Source organism: Callospermophilus lateralis, chromosome 18 (assembly GCF_048772815.1).
Source record: "Callospermophilus lateralis isolate mCalLat2 chromosome 18, mCalLat2.hap1, whole genome shotgun sequence".
NCBI classification, from domain to species: Eukaryota; Metazoa; Chordata; class Mammalia; order Rodentia; family Sciuridae; genus Callospermophilus; species Callospermophilus lateralis.
In genome coordinates, this window is record NC_135322.1 from 14,016,014 (window position 1) to 14,041,636 (window position 25,623).

Consider the following 25,623-nt stretch of genomic DNA (forward strand, 5'->3'; position numbering starts at 1 on the left):
ACAGGCACTGAATAGGGGAGTAGGAATGGAGTTGGAATTTGAAGATGGGGTCGGAGGATTGGGTTGGGTCAGAGATGGTGTTGGGTTTGGAACTGGGATTGGGAAAAGGGGGGGGTCGGGTCTGGGGGAGATGGTTGAGGACGAGGTTGGGTAGAAAACTGGTGATGGGGAGAAAAGGAGCTAGTTGCGATGGGATGGGATGGGGCTGGGGTTGAGGCCAGAGAGGGAGAGGTGTGGGTATGGGAAGGGGGAGAGGCTGGAGGTGAGGAAGGGGCGGGCTTGGGGAGGGCGGTGGATTTGGAATGGCCTTAGGACTTGAGATGAAGGTAGCCATGGAGTTGGGCATCCTCCAAAGCAGCAGCCTGGGCTAGGGTCATGCAGGGCTCACCTTCGGGGTCCAGCAGCCGCGCCAGCCCCAGGTGCTGCTCAGCTGTGCGGAAGGCTCTCTGCAGGTTGTAGTTGGCGTTGGATTTGGTGAGTTTGCCGAAGTCCACAAGGTCAGGCCTGGGCAGGGACACAGAGCGGGCAGGCAGCAGGGGGCCTCCAGGGCCAGTGGGCAAGCAAGTGAAGAGTGTCCTCATCTGACCCACCATGGGCGAGGGACGGGAGTGGGAACACCAGCAAAGGGCAGAGCTGTGCGTGCTGGGACAGAACTGTGCAGCACTTCCTGTGTGTGAGCGACCTGCGAACCTGTGTGTGTGTGTGTGTGTGTGTGTTTGCATTCGTTACTGGACACGAGTGAGCTGGCCTATGTGCACAGGTGTGTGGAGGGTCAGCCCTTGTGCTCTTGGAATAGACTGAGCCCACATGGCGCCTGCCTGTGAGTGAAACGACCCAATTGTGCAAATGCCTTCAGCCTTGAGGTGGGTCACGTAATGGCCAGGTACATATGCCGCACACACGCCTACCTACATACATTAATATACACTATTGTGTAGTGATTACAAGTGTGAGGTCTGGAGCCGGCCCGTTGGTATTTGAGCCCCAGTTTGGTCACATCTGCACTGTCAGCTGGGCACGTGCCTCATTTCCCTGGGTCTTGGTTTTCTCATTTGCAAAATATGAATGATAATAGTAAAGGCCAACCATCGACTGGGAGGCTGAGGCAGGAGGATCCTGCGTTCAAAACCAGCCTCAGCAAAAGTGAGGCACTAAGCAACTCAGTGAGACCCTGTCTCTAAATAAAATACAAACAGGGCTGGGAGGTAGCTCAGTGGTTGAGTGCCCCTGAGTTCAATCCCCAGTACCCACCCCTCAATAATAATAATAATAGCAAAGACCTTGTAGGGTCTTTAACTGCTCAATGACTTGGTGAAGAGCACTAGAACAATGCCTGGTATACAGACAGCGCTGGGTAAATGTTGTTAGCATGACCCAGGTTACAGCTTGTGAGTTTCCGTGGGGCAGTGAGGGCCTCCCCATGCAGATGAGTATGTGTCCACGTGAGAGATGGAGGTTGAGGGAACATGTGGTCCCAGCAGGAGAAGGTGGGCACTGGCTTCTGCCACACATGAGCAAGCTCCTCCCAGCCTCTGGCCTTGGTTTCCCCAATCTGTCATGGAGACGATCATGACATGGGTAATTTTTTGGGTGCCTGACCCTCAGTCAGTCTGGGCCGAGCCCTGAGGTATGAATATGTGAGTAAGAACCAGGAAGGGGGATCTGGCGCTCCCCTCGAAGAGGGACTTCATTTTTTAGATATTTTTTATTTGTCCTTATTAGTTATACTGGCAGTAGAATGCATTTGACACATTACACACATACGGAGTGTAAGTGCTCATTCTTCTGGGCATACGTAATGTAGAATTAAGTTGGCCGTGGAATCATATATGCACATAGGATAGTTAACAGCCAATCCATTCTACTATGTTTCCTATTTCCACCCCCCTCCCTTCCCTTCATTCTCCTTTGCTAATCCAAAGTACCTCTATTCTTCCTCACCACATCACCCTTATTGAGTGTTAGCATCCACATAACAAAGAAAATATTTGGCCTTTGGGTTTTGGGGATTGGCTTATTTCCCATAACATGATATTCCCCAGTTCCATCCATTTACTGGCAAATGCCATAATTTCATTCTTTTTTATGGCTGAGTAATGTTCCATTGTGTATATGTACCACTTGAGGAGGGACTTTCTGATGGGGAAAGCACTGCATATACACCAGAATGGACAGATCACAACATCGTGAGCTCCCCACTCTGGGACATCTAAGCAGTAGGTTCTGGCTGTGTGTGTGTGTGCGCCTGGGCAACTACATTTGTGTGCACATTCTGTGCAACAGCACACGTGTTCATAGGGTATGTGGCCTAGACAGGAGTGTGTGTGTGTGTGAGTGTGTGTGTGTGTGTGTGTGTGTGTACCTGTGTGAAAATGTGAAAGGCAGGTACATAAAAGGAAATAAGTGTGTATGCATGCCGAGAGGTGGAGGGACGAGCCCTCTGTGTGTGCAATTGTGTACAGCAGTTGTGGGGACATGGGGCAGGGTGCAGGGCGGGGCCGCGCTGCCCCAGGCCAGCTGGTACCTGTGCCGATGAATGAGGGCATTGAAGGCCAAGCCGTCCCGCCAGCTGGTGGTGAAATTCTGAATGTTTACCTCGGGGTAACTGGCAGAGAGGGAAAGAGTCAGGAGAGAGGGAGCGAGGATGTGGAAAGACGGATGGATGGACACACAGGCAGGAAGGACAGGCAAGATGGATGGGAAGAGGCGGGGAGATGAGCAAAGACAGGAGGACAGAGGAAAGGAGGCAAAGGAAGGTAAGGAGACAGGGACGGCCATGTGGAGAGAAGGGAGGGAGGGGGAAGAGGGGGTGTGGGGAGAACAGGGAGAAAAGGGGGGACTCGTGGGGAAACAAAGGGCATCACAGACGGACAGCCCCAGAGGAATGACAGCTGAACAAAGCGCAGCTCCACCCACCCTGCCTGGCCGCCTTCCTCTCCAGAAGGCACCTGAGTTTCAGGCCACTGTCCACCCCGTAGGACAGAAGCCTGGGACCTAAGGGAACATGCCCACTAGAGCCTGTTCCCACCCCCACCATCTCCCAGGACCCTGAACGTGGCTGCCCAGGCTGCCCCGGCCGTGCCCTCCCAGATGGAGGGGTGGCTGTTTTCAGGGGTCTGTGGCCAGGGCTTGCACACAGGGTGCCACGCAGGTGCCTGTGAAATCTCCAGAGGGGCCGGATGAGAGGGGGAAAGAGAGAGAAGGCAGAGGCCAGGGACAGCTCCCCACTTGTGTGTGTGTGTGTGTGTGTGTGTGTGTGTGCGCGCACACGCACGTGTGCTTGTGGATTTGAACCCAGGGCCTCAAGCAGGCCGGACAAGCGCTTTACCCCTGGGCCCGTCCCCAGCCCTCAGCCCCCCAGTTTCCTGCACGGCTCTCTAAGGAGCCTGGGAGTTCCACACTTGAACCTGACCTTCGGCTGTTTGACCAGCTCAGAGAAGCGGACAGGCTCTTCTACCAGTTCGCCAGTTTCAGTTGTCAGTTTTGACACTCAGGTCATCGCTTCCAGCTCAAGCTCTTGTCTGAAAGGAACCCCAGAGGCCCGCCTGCCCCTGAGGAGGGGGCTCACCCAGCCGTCTTCATCTGGCACCACAGGAGCAGAGCGTCCTTGGCCGAGCGCGTCTCTCTGTTGTCCTCGGTCTCAATTTTGATGACCTGAATCTGGAAGGACACAAAGAAATGGCTCCTAGAGCCTGCAGGGCTGGAGACCACCTGATCCCCGGCCATGTTGCTATCAGGGACAGTGGCAGGTGACAAGGAGGACAGGGACGAGGTGGGGGTTCAGGAGTGTGAGCTCTGGAGTGAGCCAGGAGAGACACAACTGTGGGGGGGGTTCAGGTCTCCATATCCAGGGAAGCTTCCAAATTGAGTGTCTGGGCCACTGTCCTAATCCAAGTTGCCACCCTGTCCCACCTGAGCTAGTGTGGTGGCCTTCATCCTGATCTCCCTGGCCCTGGGCCACAGTTTCTGCCCAACATGGCGGGGAGAGGGGCCCTGTGGATTCTCCCGTCAGACCCTGCTCCTCCTCCCCTCAAAGCCTTCTGAGGCGCCTTCCACTCAGCGGGGAGGGAAGGCCCTCCTGACCTCTCCCTGCTCAGGCTGGGCCCGTCCTCCACAGTCTCTCCACCCCACAGCCCCCTGGCCTCCTCGCCAGCTCACCTGGTCTCCAACCTTGGTGTCTGCACACTGCTCCTCCCTCTGCCTGGAACATCCTCTTCCCCCAAATCCACAAATCCCTGCACGGCTCACTCCTCCTTCAGGTTTTTTGTTTGTTTGAGGTACCAGGGGTGCTTAACCATGGAGCCACATCCACAGCACTTTTTATTTTTTATTTTTTTAAATATTTTTTTACTTGTGGTTGGACACTATACCTTTATTTTATTTATTAATTTATATGTTGTGCTGAGGATGAAACCCAGGGCCTCACCCATGCTAGGTGACTGCTCTACCGCTGAGCCACAACCCCAGCCCCTATTTTTAAAAAATATTTATTTATGTACTTTTTTAGTTTTAGGGGGAAACATTATTGTGTCTTTATGTGGTGCTGAGGATCGAACCCAGTGCTTCAGCATGCTAGGCGAGTGCTCTACCGCCGAGCCACAACCCCAGCCCCAGCCCCTATTTTTTTATTTTTAGATAGAATCTCTCTAAGTTGCTTACAGCCTGGCTAAGTGGCTGAGGCTGGCTTTGAACTCTCGATCCTCCTGCCTCAGCCTCCTGAGCATCTGGGATTACACGTGTGTGTCCCCACGTCCATCTCAGGTCTTTTGTTTGTACTTTTAATGTTTTTTTTTTCAGTGCCGGGGTTTGATCCCAAGACCTTGCACATGGTAGGCAAGAACTCTACCACTGAGCTACATCCCCACCCCTTTTATTTTATTTTGATATAGAGTTTCACCAAGTTGCCCAAGCTGCCCTTGTCTCAGTTTTCCTGAGTGACTGGGATTATAGGCTTCACACCTGGCTCTTCCTCTCCCTCAAGTCTTCCCCCGCGCCCGGCCCCGGCCCCAAACCTTTGGTACTGGGGATTATACCCAGGGGCACTTAACCACTGAGCCACATCTCCAAGCCTTTTTCATATTTCATTCAGAGATAGGGTCTCACTGAGTTGCTGAGGCTGCCTTTGAACTTGGGATCCTCCTCCCTCAGCCTCCCAAGCTTCTAGAATCACAGCATGCACCCCCGGTGCCCAGCTCCCCCTCAGGTCTTTACTAAAATATCACCGGCTCAGGGAGGCCTGTGCTGGCCACTTAGTTTTCAATCTCAACACACCTCCAGATCCCACACCTTCCTCGCCCGCTCTGTTGCCTCCTCCCCACCCCCACGTTTCATTTACTCAGGAGGTTTACCACCTCCCATGATGGGTAAAAGCTCAGGGACCCTCAGAGGCCACGTTGATCTATTCGGTTTGCTGCTGCATCCCACTCCGCCGGTGTTGGGTAAAGCGCTAGTGGCAGAGAATCCAGAGCAGGTTCTAGAGCCTCGGGTGGGATTCAAGATTCCTGGATTCAAACTGAGGGGGTTCCAGACCTGCTGCAGGGCTGTAGCCACCAGCTGTGACCTGCCCCCAGTCTCATTCCCCCATTCTGCACAGACACCTCCAGCCCCTGCCTGCCCTCTGAGATCCATCCCAGGATGCCACGGCCCGATGGAATCCCTCCCTCCCCTGAATTCCTAGATCCACAGTTACCGTGTCCCAGATGGGCCTCGGTATCTTCCCCAACCTGTTCCTCCTTCCTGTCCTGTCCCAATGCAGCCTTACCATCCCCTAGTCCCCAGGCCAGAGCATCTAGCAGGCCACGGGGTCCTGGACACCTCTCCCTGTGGCCTCTCCACTCCATCTTCCAAGTGTCCTCCCCTCCTGTCCCCCCTTACTTCCCTATACCCCACCCTGGTCTAGATCTAGTCCCTTCCCTGGGCTCTTGGCCACCAACTTGGACGACCACCTCCAACCCAGGGGATGTTTCTAAATCTGATTATGCATTTCCCCTTGATAAAACTCTCCAATGGCTCCCTGTCTCCAAATGACTAAAACCCAAATCACTACCACAAATCACCCACCCTTGACCTCGTTTCCTCCCTGCCTCCCCCTTGCCTCCTCCTCCCTAGCCACGCTGTTCTTCCTTCTGTACTTCCAACATGCCAAGTGGTTCCCACCTCAGAGCCTTCGCATCTATTTCACCCCCTGCCCAGAGTGCCTTCTCCCTTCATGGTTTCCTGTTTTGTTTTTCTTGCTTTCTTTTTTCTGGTACCGGAGACTGAACCCAGGAGCACTTGACCACTGAGCTTTCTCCCCAACTCTTTTTTACTTTTTAATTTTGAGACAGGGTCTAAGTTGCTGAGGTCGACCTCAATCTCACGATCCTCCTGCCTCGGCCTCCTGAGTTGCTGGAAGCACCCTTCCCCTTCTGTCATTCAGCCATCAGCTTCTCAGCCAGCACTTTTCTGACTACCATGTCTAAAACCGCAATACCAACCTGATATTTTATATTTATATTTCTGTTACTGATTTTTAGTTATTTAATCTTTTCTGCAAAGCTTTTTGAAATTCTCCTCTGCCAGCTGGGCGCAGAGGCACAGGCTTGTAATCCCAGAGGCTTGGGAGGCTGAGGCAGGAAGATACAGAGTTCAGAGCCAGTCTCAATAATGGTGAAGCACTAAGCAACCTAGCAAGACCCCGTCTCTAAGTAAAATATGAAATATAGGGCTGCAGATGTGGTTCTGTTGTCCAGTGCCCCTGAGTTCAATCCCCAGTACTCCCCCCCAAAAATATTTCTCCTCTGCCTAGAGTTATCTTTTCCTACGCATGTCTTGTCTATTTATGTATTTATCATATGTCCCCCTTATTACAATGTAAGCTCCATAAAAGCGATAAATTTGTCTTTTTCTTTCTAAACTGAAGCAAGATTGTGTGGATCTGGGGTCTAGCACGTGTGAGGCACTGGGTGCGATCCTTAGTACCACATAAAAATAAATAAAATAATGGTATTCTGTCCATCTACAGCAACATCAACAACAACAAAAGATTGTGTGGAGCTGATTACATCTCCAATCCCACAGAATACGTGTGACTTTGAGTATATGACTTCACCTATCGGTCATCTCATTGGTAAAATGGAATAATAAATAGGATCTAATTTATGGGTTGCTGTGTGAATTGAATGTCAAGTGCTTAGCACGGTCCCTAGAATGAACAATACAGAAATGATGATCACATTGAAGGGGTGGTAATGACAATTTTTTTCATTATTTTCATCCCTACCTCCTGGAACATATTAGAAATGCTTTGGGAAGGTTGGGTAAATGGGTGGGGGATGCACTCCTAAGGTCTGGGGGCGGGGCAGACTGGGCAGGGGTTACTGGGGGATCACCTGGAAGCGCAGGATGATGGTCCAGACCAACCCCAGCGTGAGTCGGTGATTCCCGTCCACGATGTCATGCGAGCCCACGTTTTCCAGGTGCACACGCTGCTCCTTGAGGAACTGCAGAGCCTTGTCCACGTTCTCCAGCGAGTGGATCCGCATGCGGCCCCGTGTGGGCCTCGGCTGGAGCAGCAGGGCGTTGGGCAATGCGGGACTGGCCCAGGGCCACGCACCCTCGCCCCGCCTCTCACATAGCCACGCCCCCGGGGCTCAAGACCAGGCCACGCCCCTGTCACCTTCTCTAAGATCCAGGCCCCAATCTTTCTATTTCTTCTCATAGCCAGAGCCCTTCAAGGGTCGCATCCTTTCATGCCTGACCTCATCTCTTCCCCTAACTCTCACCTCCAACCTGATAACCACACCCCTGGTCGTGAAGCCCCGCCCCTTCCACTGGATGGCTGCACCAATTCACAAGAGTTTCCAGTAATCCCGTGAACACACCCTTCATTGCCTCCCTTTCAGGCCCCTGTCTGGAGCTACGTCCATCCCAACCCAGCTCCGACTCAGTCCAGGACTCTTCCCCTTGATCCTTCCAAAGACGCGAGTTGCTCTGCAGCTATAAGCCTTGACACTGCAAGCCCCGGGCCCTAGCTCTTCAGTGAATCTCAACCCCATCAGAACCCCACCCTTTGAGATGAAGCCCCATCCAATCCCAGAAACTCAACTCCAGCCCATACAACAAGCCAAACCCGTGACCCCCAGGGCTAGGTCTCACCCTGCCACCGAACCCTGCCTCCAGCTTCAGATCGCTGCGCCCTCATCCACTGACATTCACCACTGAGTTGTGCCCTGATGGCCCAGCCCCTTGCAATCTAATAACCCTGGTGGTGCCTTCTAATAAATCTCCTCCTTCGTCACTAGCCTACTCCCTGGGATGGAGCCCCAGCACGGCCCCACTCCTGGCGATTGGGTGCCTCCCCTGAACCACTGCCTGCTAGTGGGATCCTGCTTCTGCTCCAAACCTTGCACCCAGGCTCCTCCATTCCAAGCTCCACCCCTGAGCCACAGCCCCACCCATCAGAATCCAGGCACCTCTTACCCACAGTGCCCTTCCATGGTGTTCTTCCAGGCCCTTAGCCGAGCCCCTTAGAATCCAGCCATGTCCAAGCCCCACGGTGAGACCCCAGACCCATGCCCCTTCCCCAGCCCTTCAGGGCCTCACCAGCTGCTCCCCTGATAGCACTTCCAGGAGCCGAGTCAGCACAAAGCCATCCCGGAGGTCCGCATAGAGGTCCCCGATGTGGCAGCCCACGCGGGCGAGGTGCGAGTTCACCCACTTGGTGAAGGTTTTCTTCTGCACGGCCTCCCGCTCGTCTGGAGAACAGGCCTTAATGAGCCCCGTTCCCCAGGGGCCGCAGCTTCCCTTCCACCGTCTCCCACCCCCCAGCACCGGCCAATCCACTTCCAGGCCCAGGTGTTGGCACAGGCAGCTCCTCCAGCCTAGGACGCCTTCCCCTACCCTCGGCTGCCCACGTAGCAAGAAGGTCCCTGTCCTTCCAAGTTTTCATGAGCTGCCACTTGCACAGCAAGCCGTCCCTGTTTTGCCACCATAGGTGGCCCTAGTCATTCCTTGGTTCATTCAATATTTGAGTAGCCTTTCTACTCCTGTTCAGAAAAACACATCAGTGAAAGCTGCAGAGCTGTGTAGGTTAAGGAAGGAGAGGGTGTTGTCCCCCAAAATGGAGTGTCCCCCAAAAGCTCCTGTGTGAGCCCATACAAGAAATTCAGAGCTGAAATGACTGAGCGGTGAGAGCCTGCACCTGATCAGCGAGTTAATCCACTGCTATGGATTACCCCGCTGGACTGTGGGCCCACAGGGTGTGGCTGGGGGAAGTAGGTCACTGGGGCCGCCTCTGGGGTTTGTATTTCACCCTGGTGAGCACAGCTAGCCCTCCCTACTTCCTGATGGCCATGTTCTGAGCTGCTTGCCTCCTCCCTGCCCTTCCCCTGCCATGTTCTGCCCCTCCTCAGGCCCAGAGCTATGGGGTGGCCTTCTACGGGCTTAGACCTCTGAAACCTTGAGCCCCAAATAAACTTTCCCTCCTCTGTGTTCCCTCCTCTGGTCACATCTTTTGGTCACAGCAATGAAAACAGAAAACAAGGATGAGAGGTGTGATTCAGGTGGCTGTGTGGGGAGTAGAGCAGAGAGGGGAAGAAGAGTGGCCAGAAGCCCAGGGAGAAGATTGGGAAGGGCGCAGGAAACAGAGATGAGACTGGACCAGGGCAGAAGCAGGGGAATGGGAAGAGGCAGGCACCTTGGATGATTGATTAGAAACTAAAAGTAGGACAGAATGGACATGTAGGGGAAAGTGAAGCCTAAGAAGGAACAAGCTAGATCAAGCTGCTCCTGAAGACAGGAACGGTTCCTACATCATTTAGCAACAGTCATGGGAGAGCTGACTACAAATCCAGCCACCCCACCCCGGGGGCAAAGCAAGGGGAGTGGAAGGAGGTGCAGCTTCTCCCTCGCTTGCTTATAAGGAAATTGCTCAGGATTTTTCTTGCTTTTCTCGTTTTTTTGTACTCTGGATTGAACCCAGGGGCACTTAACCACTGAGCCCCATCCCCAGCCTTTTTTATATTTTATTTAGAGACAGGGCCTCGCTGAGTTGTGTAGGGGGCCTCACTAAGTTGATGAGACTGGCTTTGAACTCCCGATCCTCCTGCCTCAGCCTCCCAAGCCACTGGGATTATAGGCATGCACCCAGCTTCTTACTATCTTTTAAAAAATTAGTAGTAGTAGTAGTAGTATCAGGGATTTTGAGATAGAGTCTTGCTAAGTTGCTTAGGGCCTCACTAAACTACTGAGGCTGGCCTTGAATTTACAATCCCCGTCTCAGCATCCTGAGTTGCTGGGATTACAGGCCAGGTCCACCATGCTCGGCTTTTTTTTTTTTTTTTTTTTAATGACAGTTTTACTATGAGCTATAATTCACATACTACAAAAATTTCCCTTTTAACATGTAAAGTCAGTAGTTGTTAATATATTCACAGAATGATGTGACCATCAGTACTAACATCAGAACATTTTTATTACCCTAAAAAGAAACCCCAGACTCGTTTGCACTCACTCCCCCTTGCTGAGAGCCATTGCCAAGTAGGAATGAAGCATGGCAATTTCTTTGTCAGCCTACCCCATGTTGCTTAGAGGAAGGACTCTCCATAGTGGACCCAGGTCATTTGCAGTGACTTTGCATGAAAGGTGACCTTGCTCAAGGACCAGGGCGGATCCAGGTTTGGGGCGGATCCGGGTTTAGGGCGGTTCCAGGTTTAAGGTGATTCCTGCTGGGAATAGGGCGTATCCTGCTGCCTCAGGTGCCTTGAGTTCCTGTTGAGTTCTCATGGGATTCAGAGAGTATTTGGAATTCAGAGCACGGTGGAGAGTGTGGATTTCCCCCAGAACGTGCTTGTAGAGTGCTGGTGGATTTGCCCAGAACGTGCGTGTAGAGTGCCGGTGTGAGTTCAGGAATAAAGAATTGCTGTTTGAATCTACAAGGCTGTGAGTGGCTCGTGATTTTGTGCCCAGCCAGATTGCGGCACCCCCTTTCCTTCCCCTGGTCCCTGGCAACCACTAATCTACTTTCTGTCCCTATGGATTTGCCCTTCTGGAAATTTCCTATAAATTAATTCGTATATTGGGGCTGGGTTTTGGCTCGGTGGTAGACTGCTCACCTAGCCTGCATGAGGCACTGGGTTCAACCCTCAGCACCACACAGAAATAAAATAAAGATATTGTGTCCACCTAAAACTAAAAAAGAAACTTTAAAAAATAAATAAATCATACATCATATGGCCTTTTCATGTGTCTGGCTTCTTTTCCTTAGCATAGTGTTTTAAAGGGTCATCTATATTGTATCTGGGATCAGTATTGTATTCATTCTCAAGGCCAAATAAGATTCCATGGTATGGATAATCTACATTTTATCCATTCAGCCAATAATAGCCATTTAGGTTACTTCCATTTTTTAGCTATTATGAATAATACTGTCATGAACATTTGGGTACAGATTTTGGGGTGAAAATAAGTTTTTAATTATCTCAGGTATACATTAGTGCCTCTTTATCCACAGGGGATACATTCTGAGATGCTCAGTATCAGGCTCCCAAGTTGCTGGATTACAGTCTTGCGCCAATGCACCCCGCAAGGCAATCATCTCTCTTAAGGACCTCAGCACCTCGTCAACGCCCTGCTACCTCTCAACACTGCTGCATGGAGGACCAGATCCCAACGTGAGTCTCAGAGAGGATCAGCTATATTCAGACCCTAGCGGGGACCTCAGTGTGTACACAACCTTTGATCCATTCCCAGGGATGGACAACCAGGCTGCCCTCGACCTTGAACCTCCTCCCAGCAACAGATCGCCCTCACTCAACATGCTCACATGGCTCCTTGTGAAAAAAAAAAAAAAAGCCTTTGGAAATGTGCACACAAGTGGCCAGATTGCTGGCTAATGGGGAGATGCTCTAATTTCATTCCACCTAGGGGCGTCAGGTAGCGTTCCGAGCAGCTGTGCCAGGCTCTTCTCCCCAGCAGATATGAAGGCTATGACAATACCACAGGGGTACCCTATTTGGTGTCTTCATTTTCAGTTTTTCTCCAGGCCAATGGCCAAACACATGATTTCACATATTAAGTCCCTATCTTTTCCCCCTTAGCCAGCAATGAATGAAAGAGTAATCATTCCTTTGCTTTGTACAAGTCTCAAACTATTAAATATATGAATAAATTTAATAAATATATAAATAAAGCTTTATTCTAAGGACATCTATTTTCCTTGTGATGGCTGATCACCCCAGTGGAGGAAAAATAAGTAAATGGCAAAAATCACTCAATATGAGTGCAAGGGCGAAAGTAGGACAGTTGTCATTTGTCCTGGAGTCTTGACAACCCAAAGGTAACTGTGTCAGTTAGGGTTCTGGCAGGAAGCAAATGGCTTCCCTCAAAGCGGTGGAATTGAGGAGAGTTTAATGAAGGGACTATTTACAGAGGGGTGGGCAGGGCTGAGGGAACCCACTAGGGCCAGGGAGACCCCCCCAGGGACTGGGGCAGGGGGGAGGCTGAGAAGAGGGGAGGGAGGCAGCCATCTTGGTAGGAGCTTGGGATGGAGGGAGAGGAACCAGGCAGTGGCGGAAGTCGGTCAGGCAGGGAGGGAGCAGGGAGTAATAAATCCCTTGACTCCGCTCTCCTCCCCAGTGTCCTGCTGGACAAACCCAGCTGGAAGACTGAGGGCCTCTGCGCAGTGGGGAGCCCATTCACAGCAGGGCAGCCTACCAGGGCCTACAGCAGGTGTGCAGAGCGGGTGGTGGTACCTGAGGGACAAAGACACCCCCCCATGGTGCCTGATACATCAACACAGTACACATTCAGTGTCATCTTAGGTCAGAATGGCCCCCGGAGACATATTTGTTTGCCCTCCTCCACTGTGTTGTGTAAAAATGTGCATCAGTTGCCAACATTTAAAAATAGATTTTGTCTTTTTCAAAAAATCCAGATTTTTGGCCTCTTCCCATGATATGGTCACTAATAGCCAAACGAGGCTGCCTTCCTGGAGCTGAGGCCACCGCCCACTTTGGGGATACCCTTCCTTCTCTCATGAATGGGCTTGTCTGGCCTCATGGGCATCTCCTCTCCTGACCCCTGCTTCACACTAAGGAGATTGTGATCACAAAAACCAGAGCCTCACAGCACTGTCCTCTATGAAGTTGTCATCCAGGTGCCCCAGGGTAGGTCTCTAGGGACTTTCTTTGGGCAGGAGTGAAATCAAATTACATAGCAAAAAATGCTGTCATGGATCTGTCCCCCTCAGGCCTAGATCCCAAGCACCCAGGGATCCAGGACCCACTGAAGAAATTTAGATCTTGCCTAAACCCCTCTATTTACAAATGTGGAGACAGAGGCCCAGAGAGGAGTGATGACCTTGAGATGACATAGCTGGCCACCAGCAGACGCAAACCTGCATCTATTTGTTCTCATTCTGGTCCACTCTGGAGATGACTCCACTTTGGCTTTACTATTAGCCAGAATCTGTGATTTGGCATTAGCATTGGCTATTAGAAAGCAGAATAACAAATACCTAACTTAATGTCTTTTTTTAATATTTATTTTTTTAGGTGTAGATGGACACAACACAATGCCTTTATTTTTATGTGGTGCTGAGGATCGAACCCGGGTCCCACCCGTGCTAGGCGAGCGCTCTACTGCTGAGCCACAATCCCAGCCCCTAACTTAATATCTTTTCGTCAAAAAAAAAAAAAAAAAAAAACAGATCTGGGGTTGTGGCTGAGTGGTAGAGTGCTTGACTGGCACGTGTAATGCACTGGGTTCAATTCTCATCACCACATAAAAATAAAATACACAATTTGATGTGGTTTTTTAAAATTTTATTTTTTGTAGTTGTGGATGGACAGAATGCCTTTATTTGTTTATTTTTGTGTGGTGCTGAGGATCAAACCTAGTGACTCACACATGCCAGGTGCAGTGGCACATGCCTGTAATCCCAGCAGCTCAGGAGGCTGAGACAGGAGGATTGTGAGTTCAAAGCCAGCCTCAGTAATGGGGAGGCACTAAGCATCTCAGTGAGACTGTGTCTCTAATAATACACAAAAATTCGGCTGGGGATGTGGCTCAGTGGTTGAGTGCCCCTGAGTTCAATTCCTGGTAACCCCCCAGGGGGAAAATAAAAACAGATCAGTCAATGTATATTTTCTACTGTTAGTGTAAAATGCAAAACTCAAGGGTATAATAAAATGCATCTATAAAAAGGTAATTATTGAGAGATTTCAAATGATTGAAAAAAGTAGACATCTTTATTTCTGTATGAATAAAAACTAAATAGTTTTAGTATAGTTTTATACTAAAAACTATAACTATTATTTGGTAATGAAATTTTACCTGTAACTGTATATGTTAAGCTGCTATAACAAATAGGCCTAGCAATACAGTCGCATAAAAGAGATATGAGCTTATTCCCTCATCCTGAACAGTTCTAAAATGAGCAGCCCAGCTGTCAGGGAGACTAGCAAGGATGTCAGTGTGGATTCCATGTTCCTTCCATCCTGTACTCTGTGGATCTTGGTGCTTCAGCTAATAGGAGTCAGGGAAGAAAGGAAGGCCAGGCAACAATTTTTTAACTCTTTTTTTTTTTCACAATATCTTTATTTAATTTTTATGTGGTGCTGAGGATCGAACCCAGTGTCTCACATGTGCTAGGTGAGCGCTCTACCACTGAGCCACAACCCCGGCCCTTTTTAACTCTTTTTTTGGTACCAGAGGTTGAATCCGGAGTCAGTCTACCACTAGTCCACATCCCCAGATCTTTTCTAAAAATAATTTTTTAGTTGTCAATGGATCTTTATTTTATTTATTTATCTGCAGTGCTGAGAATCTAACCCAGTGCCTCATACATTCTAGGCAAACGCTCTACCACTGAGCCACAACCCCAGCCTCCAGCCCCAGCCCTTTTTATTTTTTATTTTGAGAAATGGTCTTGCTAAGTTGTTCAGGGCCTTGCTAAATTGCTGAGGCTGGCCTTGACCAGGTGATCCTCTTCCCTCAGCCTCCAGAGCTGCTGGGAAGGTGTGTGTCATTATTCCTGGCCTTTAAGAAAAAAACTTAATTATGAAATAACTACAGGTTCATAGGGTGTTTCAAAGATAGTACAGATGATTTTTAAAAACTCAATTTAAAAATGGACAAAAGAGGCAGGCGGATGGTGCACGCCTGTAATCCCAGGGGCTCAGGAGGCTGAGGCAGGAGGAGGATTAGGAGTTCAAAGCCAGCCTCAGCAACTCAAGGAGACCCTGTTTCTAAATAAAATATAAAAAAGAGATGGGGATGTGGCTCAGTGGTTAAGTGCCCCTGAGTTCCATCCTCAGTACCAAAAAGAAAAAAAAAAGACAAAGATTTGAATAGACTTTTATACAAAGAAGATATACAAATGACCAATAAGAACATGAAAATATGCTTAGGATCATTAGCCATTAGGAAAATGCCAATCAAAACCATAATAAGGACTGGGGCTGGGGCTCAGTGGAAGTGCACTTGCCCAGCATCTGTGAGGCACTGGGTTTGAGTCTCAATAGCACAAAAAAAATAAACACTATATAGGTCTGTCAACAACTAAAAAAGTATTAAATATATATATATATATATATAAAGAAATACCACTTCATACCCACTAGGATGGTCATAATAAAAAGAGGGGATAATAATCATAAGCAAAGGCATGGGGTTGGAACACTTGTACATTGCTCATGATAATATAAAATGGTACCATGAGTTAGAAAAATAGTTTGGTGGTTCCTTTAAAAAGTTAAACATAGGGGCTGGGGTTGTGGCTTAGTGGTAGAACACTTGCCTAGCAGGCGTGAGACACTGGGTTCAATCCCAGGCACCACATAAAAAATAAACAAATAAAAGAAAGGTATTGTGTCCATCTACAACTAAAAAAATATTTTAAAAATGTTTCTTTAAAATAAAAAAAAAGTTAAACATAGAGTTTCATATGACCCAGGAAGTCTAAGTATCCAGTAGTCCCTATTTTTTCAGAATTTCACTTTCTTCAGTTTTAATTACCCCTGGTCAACAGTGAGCTGAAAATATTAAATTAGCATTCCAGAAATAGATAATTGATGTTTTAGATTACTTTCATTATAGCATATTGTTATAATTGTTCTATCTATTAGCATTTATTGGTAATCTGTTACTGTGCCTAATTTACATATTAAACTTTGTCATTGCATATATAGGAAAAAACTTAACATACACATGGTTTGGTACTACGGGAGATTTCAGGCATCCAATGAGCATCCATTTGAACTTCCCAGCCTCCAGAACCCTCTATTCTTTATAAAATACTCAGTCTCAGGTATCCTCTTATAGCAACAGAAAATGGACTAAGCAGGCCTCATGCAGTGTCTAGAAGCAGCAGATTAGATCTACTCATGGATCTCTATGTTGGAGGAGCCCTAGGGCTCAGTGCTGAATGAGAAAATAACAAAAAGAATACAATCTAGAGCATGCGAAAATTTGCATCAGTTACCAATACTTACATTCACAAACCCTATAGATATTTCGTCCCCAAATTCATGACAAAGTGACATCAAATTTAGTAGAGAAATCACAGCCTTCAATAAATGGAGCTGAGTCAACTCCACATGGGAGAAAAATGAACGTGGACCCACAATGTACACAATAATAAACATTCAGCTTGTAATCTAAATGTAAAAGGAATACAGTAAAACTTTTAGGAAAAAAAAAAAAACATGGTAGGCTATCTCTCCATGACTTGGGGTTAGGCAAAGATTTCTTTCTTTCCTGTTTTTTTGTTTGTTCATTTTTTTTATTTTAATTTTAATTAATTATTTATTTATTTTTGCAGTGCTGGGGACTGAACCCAGAGCCTTATGCATCCTAGACAAGGGCTTTACCATTGAACTACAACCCCAACCTAAAATAATTGTTTAATAATTACCAAACTAAGCTGGGTGTGGTGGCACTCGCCTATAATCCCAGTGGTTTGGGAGGCTGAGGCAAGATGATCACAAATTCAAAGCCAGCCTCAACAAAAGCGAGGCACTAAGTGAGACCCTGTCTCTAAATTTAAAATATATATATATATATATATATACACACAAAATAGGGCTGGGGATGTGGCTCAGTGAGTGAGTGCCCCTGAGTTCAGTCCCTGGTACCCTAAATAAATAAATAAATAAAATAATTATTAAACTTCATTAAAATCAAGACATTTGTTCATCAAAGGCCCCATTAAGAGAGTGAAAGACAAGCCACCAAGTGGAAGAAAAATATTTACAGCATATATATCTGGACTTGTACTCTTGCAAAACCACAAAGAAAAGATAATTTAATAAGGCAAAGGGTGAAAGACGTGAAAGGGCCCCTCACAGGAGGATATCAGAATGGCCAGTAAACTTATGCAAACGTGCTCCACCTCATGAGTTAGCATTAGTCACCAGGAAAGTGCAAAGAATGTCATAATAGAAGCCAGGCGTGGTGGGGCACACCTGTGATCCCAGCCCATCGGGAGGCTGAGGCAGAAGGATCACAAGCTCAAACCCAGCCTCAGTGTCTCAGTGAGGCCTTAAGCAACTCCACAAGACCCTGCCTCTAATAAAATATATAACAGGGCTGAGGATGTGGCTCAGTGGTTAAGCAACCCTGCATTCAATCCCTGATGAAGGAAGGAAGGAAGGAAGGAAGGAAGGAAACCACAAAGAATGCACACCAGCCCAGATACCTAAAATCAAAAAGACTGGCTATACCAGGGGTTGGATGTACAGCAAGTGAATCTCTCGAACAGTGCTGGTGGGAATGTAAAATGACATAAACCATCAGTTTCTACTAAAGTTGGATATATACTTACTCTATGACCCAACAGTTTCACTCCTGGGTGGATATTAGTCACCAGAAATGAGAGCTTTTGCCCACCAAAAGCCTTCACTGCAACCTCAAACTAGAAGCAGCTCAAGCGAACATCAACAGGTAAATCCACACTGTGAAAACCATACAGCAAGAAAAAGGAACAGCTTATAGAAGATATGAATGAATCTCTCAAGTATAATGTTGGGTAAATGAAGTGAGATACTGAAGCATGCACAGTGTATGTTTTCACTTATGTCCAGTTTGAACACTAGCAAAACAAGCCCGTGCTGTTAAAAGTTACAAGTGTTTACACTTAGGTTGTATTAATAGGAAGGTAATCCCATGGAACTTCCCAGGGACTGTCATAGTTCTTTTTATATTTTAATTTTATTTCTCTATTATTGTTAGTGGTAGCATTATTAATAATATGATTATCATCATCATTTTGATATTGGTGATTAAACCCAGGAGTACTTTGCCATTGAACTACATCCCCAGTCCCTTTTCATTTTTTTATTTTGAGACAGGGTCTCACTAAGTTACTGAGGTTGGCCTTGAACTTGCAAGGCTCCTGCCTCTGCCTCCCAAGTTGTTGGGATTACAGGGGTGCTCCCTTGTGCCCAGCCATATTCTGATTCTTGACATGTGCTGTGGTCTGAGTAAGGGTCTCCCAAAGGCCCGTGTGGTAAAGGACTGGCCCCAGATCATGGCCCTGTTGGAAGGTGGTGGGACCTATGAGAGGTGGAGCCTAGTGGAAGGTCTGTTGGTCCCTGGGTCCTGCTCCTGAAGGGAATATTGGGACCCTAACCCCTTCCTCTTTCTTTGCTTCACAATAGGCTCCTTACCATGACGTGCTTCCTCCCCAGCGGAGGCACAGAAGTAACAGGGCCAATGGACCGTGGACTGAAATCTTTAAAACCATGATCCAAAATAAATATTTTCTTATGATAAGTTGATTATCTCTGGCATTTTTTTACAGTGAAAGAAAACTGAATAACATAATATGAATGCTGGTTAAAAAGCAAGTGCTCGGGGCTGGGGATGTGGCTCAAGCGGTAGCGTGCTCGCCTGGCATGCGTGCGGCCCGGGTTCGATCCTCAGCACCACATACAAAGAAAGATGTTGTGTCCGCCGATAACTAAAAAATAAATATTAAAAAAAAAAAAATTCTCTAAAAAAAAAAAAAAAAAAAGCAAGTGCTCATTTGTGGAAATAGTGAGCACTCTTAATCTGGACTTTTTCTGCCATTCTGTGTGTATGCACTATATTATTATAATAAAAAAAATGTTAACTATACACACACACACATACCAGGCACAGTGGTGCACACCTGTAATCCCAGCATCTCGGGAGGCTGAGGCAGGAGGATTGCGAGTTCAAAGCCAGCCTTAGAAACTGAGCGAGGCCCTAAGCAACTCAGTGAGACCCTGTCTCTAAAAATATAAAAAAGGGGGGCTGGGCAAGTGCTCGACTAGCACATGTGAGGCCCTGGGTTCAATTCTCAGCACCACATAAAAAATAAATAAATAAAATAAAGGTATTGTGTCCAACCACAACTAAAAAATAAATATTAAAAAAAATACAAAAAAATGTCTGGGGATGTGGCTCAGTGGGTAAGTGCCCCTGAGTTTAATCCTCAGTACCAAAAATAACACCTATATACACATGTACATTAATTATCAAGACACATTTTGCAAAATCATCCACATGCAAAGGAAAGAATTCACATTAAAACTATTCGAATGGTTGCCCGTGGGGGAAAAAGGAATCAGGGTGAGACATAAGAATAAAAGAGAATAAATAAAGAGGAGAGGGGCCTCACACAGACCAATGATGACCGACAGCCACAAATCGTGGCTTCAGGAATGAAACTCTCTGAACCTGGGGTCCTAATACTATTTTCAAACATCTTCATGCATGATAACGTGGTAGAGGACTCCTTCCACAGGTCCTGCCTCAGTCTGAACAGACAAAACCCCTAAGAGAAGTGGGCAAAGAGATGCAAAAGAATGCAACTGGGCTGGGGATGTGGCTCGGTGATAGGCGTTTGCTTGGCATGCGTGGCCCTGGGCTCCACCCCCAGTGTGAAAAGAAGGGACAGAAACGCAGGCAGTGGCCCATGGCCTGCTTGCATTGAGCAGCAAAATGGTTCCAGCAAGAAGGGGGCTTCATGCAGATTGAGGAGGGCCATGCCCAGGTGGTTTCGCTGCAGAGGGATATGAAAACTCAGGCACAGGAGAGTCCAGCAGAGTACTTAAGAAAACTGTACTGCAATCATTTAAGTGGGCAAGGGAAAATAATTTTTTTTCCTTAAAGGGGGATCCCCACATTTCCTGAGGTTAGATGCTCTCTGAAGCATGCATGGGTCTAAGATGTGAAGAATGCTCAGTTCTTATCTTACTACATCCTCCTCCACTTAAAACTTTCCATGGCTCCCCAGTGCCCATGAGGCCTTAAGGTCTGGCTCCCACTGCCCGCTCCCTGAGTTTATTCCACCTCTCTCACACCCCTCCCAGCTGCTGTAGAGGCTGTTCCTTCTACCTAGAACATTCTTCTGCTCCAGAATTCACCCTAATCATCCCTTAGGATCTCCTCTTCCAGGAAGCCTGCCTTGATTTTTTAGGCTGATTTTCAGGTACCTCCTCTGGGTTCCTGTCCTCCCTATGTCTCCCCTTCATAGCCTTCTGCCTGTGCCTCCTCCATCCTGATCCTGACTCCTGGTCATTATTGGCTGGATCTGAGTCAGTCCCCACTGGACTGAGGACCCTGTAAGGGAAGGACCAAGGTTGGCTGAATGAACACCATGTCCCTGCTACTGCCCAGCATGGACCAGGCACAGAATAATACTGTCTAGAATTCTAAGTTGATGTTTTCCTACGTTTTTAGGGTTCTAAGTGTCCAAAAGTATAATTCTAAGTTTCCATGACTATATGTTTATATCAGTCTAGGTTTCCAGATCATAAAATGCTGGCAATCCATGGGTTGAATCTGGTTCATATTTTGTGGCACACATTTTTTTAATTGGGAAATTTTGGATCAATATCAGAACTAATGATTTTGGGCCCATATTTTCTTAAGGCTGGAGCTGGTGACCAGGGCCCAGTTGACCAGAGCCCCCAGTCCACTGACTCATGTATGTCACCAACTTTCCTAGAGGACTTTGAGTTTGACATCCTTGCTCAAAACCTTAGAAAATTCCATTAATTTCAGTATAATTTAGCCTCCTTATCCACTAATTCAACCAACCAGGGATTGAAAATGTAAGGGGAAAAAAAAACTATATCCATACAAACATGTACAAGACCTCTTTTCTTGCAATTTTTTCCCTAGACAATATAGTCTAAAAACTATAATGACAAGAAAATGTAGCTCTGTCACTGAGCTACAACCCCAGCCCTTTTATTTTTATTTTGAGACATAGAGTCTCCACTAAGTTACTGAGACTGGCCTCAAACTTGCAATCCTCCTGCCTCAGCCTCCTGAGTCACTGGAATTACAGGTGTGCACCACTGTGCCTGCTAGAGTTTAGGTTTCTAAGGCTCTAAGATCCTAGTGGCCAATGATTAAAATGTCTAAAATCTGCGACAAGGGTCTCCATCTCTAAAGGTCTCAACTTTGAAGAATCTCTGAGTGTGACATTTCAACGTCTTAAAATCCCAATGGTTCTGCATTTGGAGATCCCAAGACATTGCTTTCAAAGTCTCATGTGTCTGGGATTGTACATTTCAAAAGTTCTAAGGCTGTGCTGCCACACGCAGAAGCCATGAGCCACAAGTGGCTATTTAAATCTAATTTAATTAAAACTAAATAAAATGCAAAACAGTCCCCCAAGTGGCACTGACCACATTTCAAGCGCTCAAGCCATATGCACTAGTGGTTTCTCTATTGGATACCACAGATACAGAAAGAACACTGCCTGCACTGCGGAAGGTTCCCTTGGCCACAACTGGCCTGGAGATTCAGGCGCTAAGTACGACTCCTTTCCACTCTTCTAGCCATCAAGGCTCTCAGGCACCAAGATGCACAGATGCCACCCAGCAGCCTCCTCCCGCTTCCACTCCCCTCGGCCCACCCAGCTCTCCCGCAGGTCCCCAGGTACCTGCCAAGGCCTTGATCCGTGAGCACTCAAAGAGAGAAGCAGCTGCCGTGGAAGCAGCTGGAGGTTCCCGCTCCCAGCCCCGGTCTGGACTCTCCCAGCGAGCTGCAGGGTTGTTGTTGTTGGGGGCGGGCAGGCCCTCCATGTTGTCCACCTCCCCCGGAACCTGCGCCATTGGGGAAGATGAGGCCTGGGGATGGGGAGAGGCAGGTTAGGACTGGAAACGGGCGCGAGCTCAGAGAGCCCCCTTTTTTTTTTTTTTTTTGCATGTTACTCATTATTGAACCCGGGAGCACTTTACCACTGAACTACATCCTTAGCCCTTTTTATTTTTTTGAGACAGGCTCTCCATAAGTTGCTGAGACTGGCCTCAAACTTGCCATCCTCATTCCTCAGCCTCCCAAGTCACAGGGATTAAAGGCACAAACCATCTTGTGCCTTTAATCAGAGGATTCCCTTCTAACAGTGACTAGCTGTGAGTCCTAGGTCTCTCTCACCCTCAGTTTCTCTGTCTTGCAAGTGGATGATGATAATGTTAACCCCGACCACTTTACGGGACTGTAATAAAGTACTTGATGACTTAATGCCTGGCACAGGGTAGAGGCTCAGCAATTGTCACTGGTATTATTATTGGAACAATAACATCGTTAGTAATAGAACTCTATAATGCAGTAACAAGAACTATAATGAACATTTATTGGGCATTTGCCTTGTGCTCAGTACTTTACATGCGTTCTTTTACGTAATTTTCACAAGTGAGCAGTTATTACTAGGCCCATTTTGCAGAAAAGGAAACTGATGTACAAAGGGATTAATTTGTTTGCCCAAGTAACACAGCTAATAAGTAACTAGTTTTCAAACATAGGCACTGTGATAGAATGCTTGTATTAGTAGCCCTACTTCTTCATTCTTGAAGCCACACCCTTTGCTATTTAACCTTTCAGTGTCCTTGGTTAAGGCAGAAAAGGTATGTGTGTTTTGGGGGCATACCCCACCCCTTGATTCTGGGACTGACCATGTGACTTGCTTTGGCCAACAGAATTGGGTGGAAGTGCTGGTATGTGTGGAAGTTCTGAGCCTCATTCAAGATATCTTATATGCTTCTGCTTGTGTTTGACCATGGCCCTGAGAAAGACACGTTTAGGCTAGACCAAGTCTAAGACTACAGACATGCCAGCCAAGGTCAGCTACAGCAGCCCCCTACTGTGACCTCAACATGTAAGTGCACCAGCAGAGAGTCTAGCAGAACTGCTCAGCTGGGTAGCCACTGAACTCAGACTCCGGCTAAATACATGTGCTTTAAGACGCTGAGATCTGTGCTGATTTGTTAAGCAGCATTACTGTGGCCATAGCCCACTGACATATTATCTGAATTGAGAGTGTGCTTTAAAACATGCCAGGTTGAAAATATGAAATCTAAAGAGGTGGGTGATATCAGGTACATCTCTACCCTCCTGGACCTCTGACCTGGTTCTAAGACTAAGAAAGGAGGGGCACCCTTCTCAAAAGACCTGGACAGATGCTAACCCCTAGGTCTGGTTGGGTTTGGGTTTGGTTTGTTTCAGTACTGGGGATTGAATCCAGGGGTGTTTTACCACGGGGCTACATTTCCAGCCCTTTTTAAAAACTTGAGGCAAAGTCTTGACAAGTGGCCCAGACTGTCTCAAACTAGCAATCCTCCTGCCTCAGATTTCTGAGTTGTTGGAATGACAATAGTGTATCTCTGTGCTGGTCTTCTAACCCACTACATCTCAGGAAGGCAGCCAGGGCCTGGGTTGTGGTCAGTGTGGTAGAGATAATCCCTTTTGGTGGGCACACCAAAATCCATTGTTATTCTTCTCTTCTTCCATGGAAAGCTGTAAGTGGGGCACATGGCTACCCACCACCTGTGTGACCTTGGCCAATTCACTTCCCCTCTCTGGACTTCAGTTTGTTCATCCGTGAAAATCCTAGGAGTGTTTGAAGATGAGTTAATGATAGAGGGAATATGGTACCTGGTACACAGCAAACCCTCAATACATGTTTCTTGCTGTTCCTTTCCCCTCCTGTGATGCTGGGAATGGAACCCAGGGCCTCACACATACTAGAAAAATGATCTACCACTGAGCTACACCCCCAGCCCACTATTTCTCTCCAGTGTCTGATCACATCTTAGCAAGTCCAAGTGCCTGTTCTGGAGTTGGACAGAAATAGGTTCAATCCTGCTTTATTCTCGCTGTACTTTAACCTAGCCTCTCTGTGCCTCAGTTTCCTTCCCTGTTGAACGGTGGTCACAACTGTTTCCTCAGTGATACTTGGGGATGGGCAGGCACTTGGCACTAGGTGAGCTTTCGGTCAGGCCGGGAGAGCAGCTCCGGCCTTGACGTGGTGGTTGAATGGAGAAAGGAGAGAAGGCGAGGGGGGAGGTGGGAAGGGCTGTCCTGCCGGCCTCAGCAAAGGCTGGCGGGGCGCAGGGCTTCGGGTGGGATCCGATGCTTTAACCCTTCCGCGCCTCTCTGTCGCCGCGGTCCTGTCACCGTGCCCGAGGAGGGGGGCCTGGGAAGGACCAGGCCCCAGGGAAGACCCACGCATGGCGCGGAGGCTGGGCTAGGCTGGGGATAGGGGCTCGTTCCGCCTTCGATCGCCTGCCTGCACCCATCAAGGGAGACCCCGGGAGCTCAGGCCGTGCCCAGGGCGCGGGGGAGGATGCTCAGGCAGGTGAGGAGGTTCTGGGGGAGGGGCCGTGGGCCCCAACGCCGCTCACCTGAGCCCGCGGCCGCCGGTGCTGCTGTCCCCGCTGCTCGCCGCACCCGACAGCCTTCCCTGTGGGCGTCCGCGGCCCGGCCCGGCCCGGCTCTGCTCTGCCCCGCCGGCCGGCCGCTCCGCCAGATCCGCATGCGCCGCCGCCGCCGCGCCTCCCCCCGCTCGCGCCGCCGCCGAGCTCCGCGCGCCCCCGGGACCCCCTCCCGCCGCGGGCCCCGGCGCCCCGGCCGCCTGCGGCACGGGTCCCCGCACTGGCACACGCCGGGCCTCGCGTTTATACACCGCTGCGCTCAGAGAGGCTGAGGTAGCGTCACACACAGTCCACACTCCCACACTGCCACACACACGGGGTCACTTGCAACGTCACAAACACACTCTCCACATCCACACACAGTGTCACTCCCTCAGATGGAGTCACACAGGGTCAAACCTTCGAACTGTCACACGAAGTCACACACAGCGTTGCACACTATGACACACATGCACGATTCCACCACCACCAAGGTGGTGGTACACACAACCATGCATGTCACACACGGTCGCACTTTCCCCCCGGGGATCACAAATTGTTATATACTCACACATTATGCACGGCTTCACAATCACACAGTGTGGTGCAATTTTACACACGCAAACTTGTCACACCATTGAGTCCCATGGGGTGACACATCCTGCACTGCTACACACTCACATCACACAGTTACAAGTCACGAATAGCGTCCCAGCAACAGTAACACCCACAGCCACGTACTCAAATGGCAAGACACACACCCTTACTTGACACATGTGGTGTCACACACCGTCCCAATCTGATATTCTCACACTCTATTATAACTTACACAAATCTCACACCATATCACACAGGCTGACACACTGTCATCCACAGTGTCACCACAGGTTCCTGGGAGCATCAATGTTGACCACACGTGGATTCACAGTCACATTGTAACACAAGAATGGCACAAGCGGTCATCCACAATCAT

General features: G+C 48.4%; 1 protein-coding gene across 1 annotated transcript in view; it reads right to left on the reverse strand.

Annotated features, from left to right (window-relative positions):
• The window catches only part of Sptbn4 (spectrin beta, non-erythrocytic 4), a 75,200-nt gene extending 50,499 nt beyond the window's left edge, over positions 1-24,701 (reverse strand). The window contains exons 1-7 of the mRNA XM_076837627.2: positions 24,642-24,701; positions 21,902-22,088; positions 8,584-8,735; positions 7,371-7,544; positions 3,569-3,660; positions 2,525-2,605; positions 389-504 (exon numbers count right to left, since the gene is read on the reverse strand). Of these exons, the coding sequence (XP_076693742.2) occupies positions 389-504; positions 2,525-2,605; positions 3,569-3,660; positions 7,371-7,544; positions 8,584-8,735; positions 21,902-22,073 (787 nt within the window). The 5' untranslated portion in view covers positions 22,074-22,088; positions 24,642-24,701. The remainder of the gene's footprint in view (positions 1-388; positions 505-2,524; positions 2,606-3,568; positions 3,661-7,370; positions 7,545-8,583; positions 8,736-21,901; positions 22,089-24,641) is intronic.
• Positions 24,702-25,623: the final 922 nt, after the last annotated feature.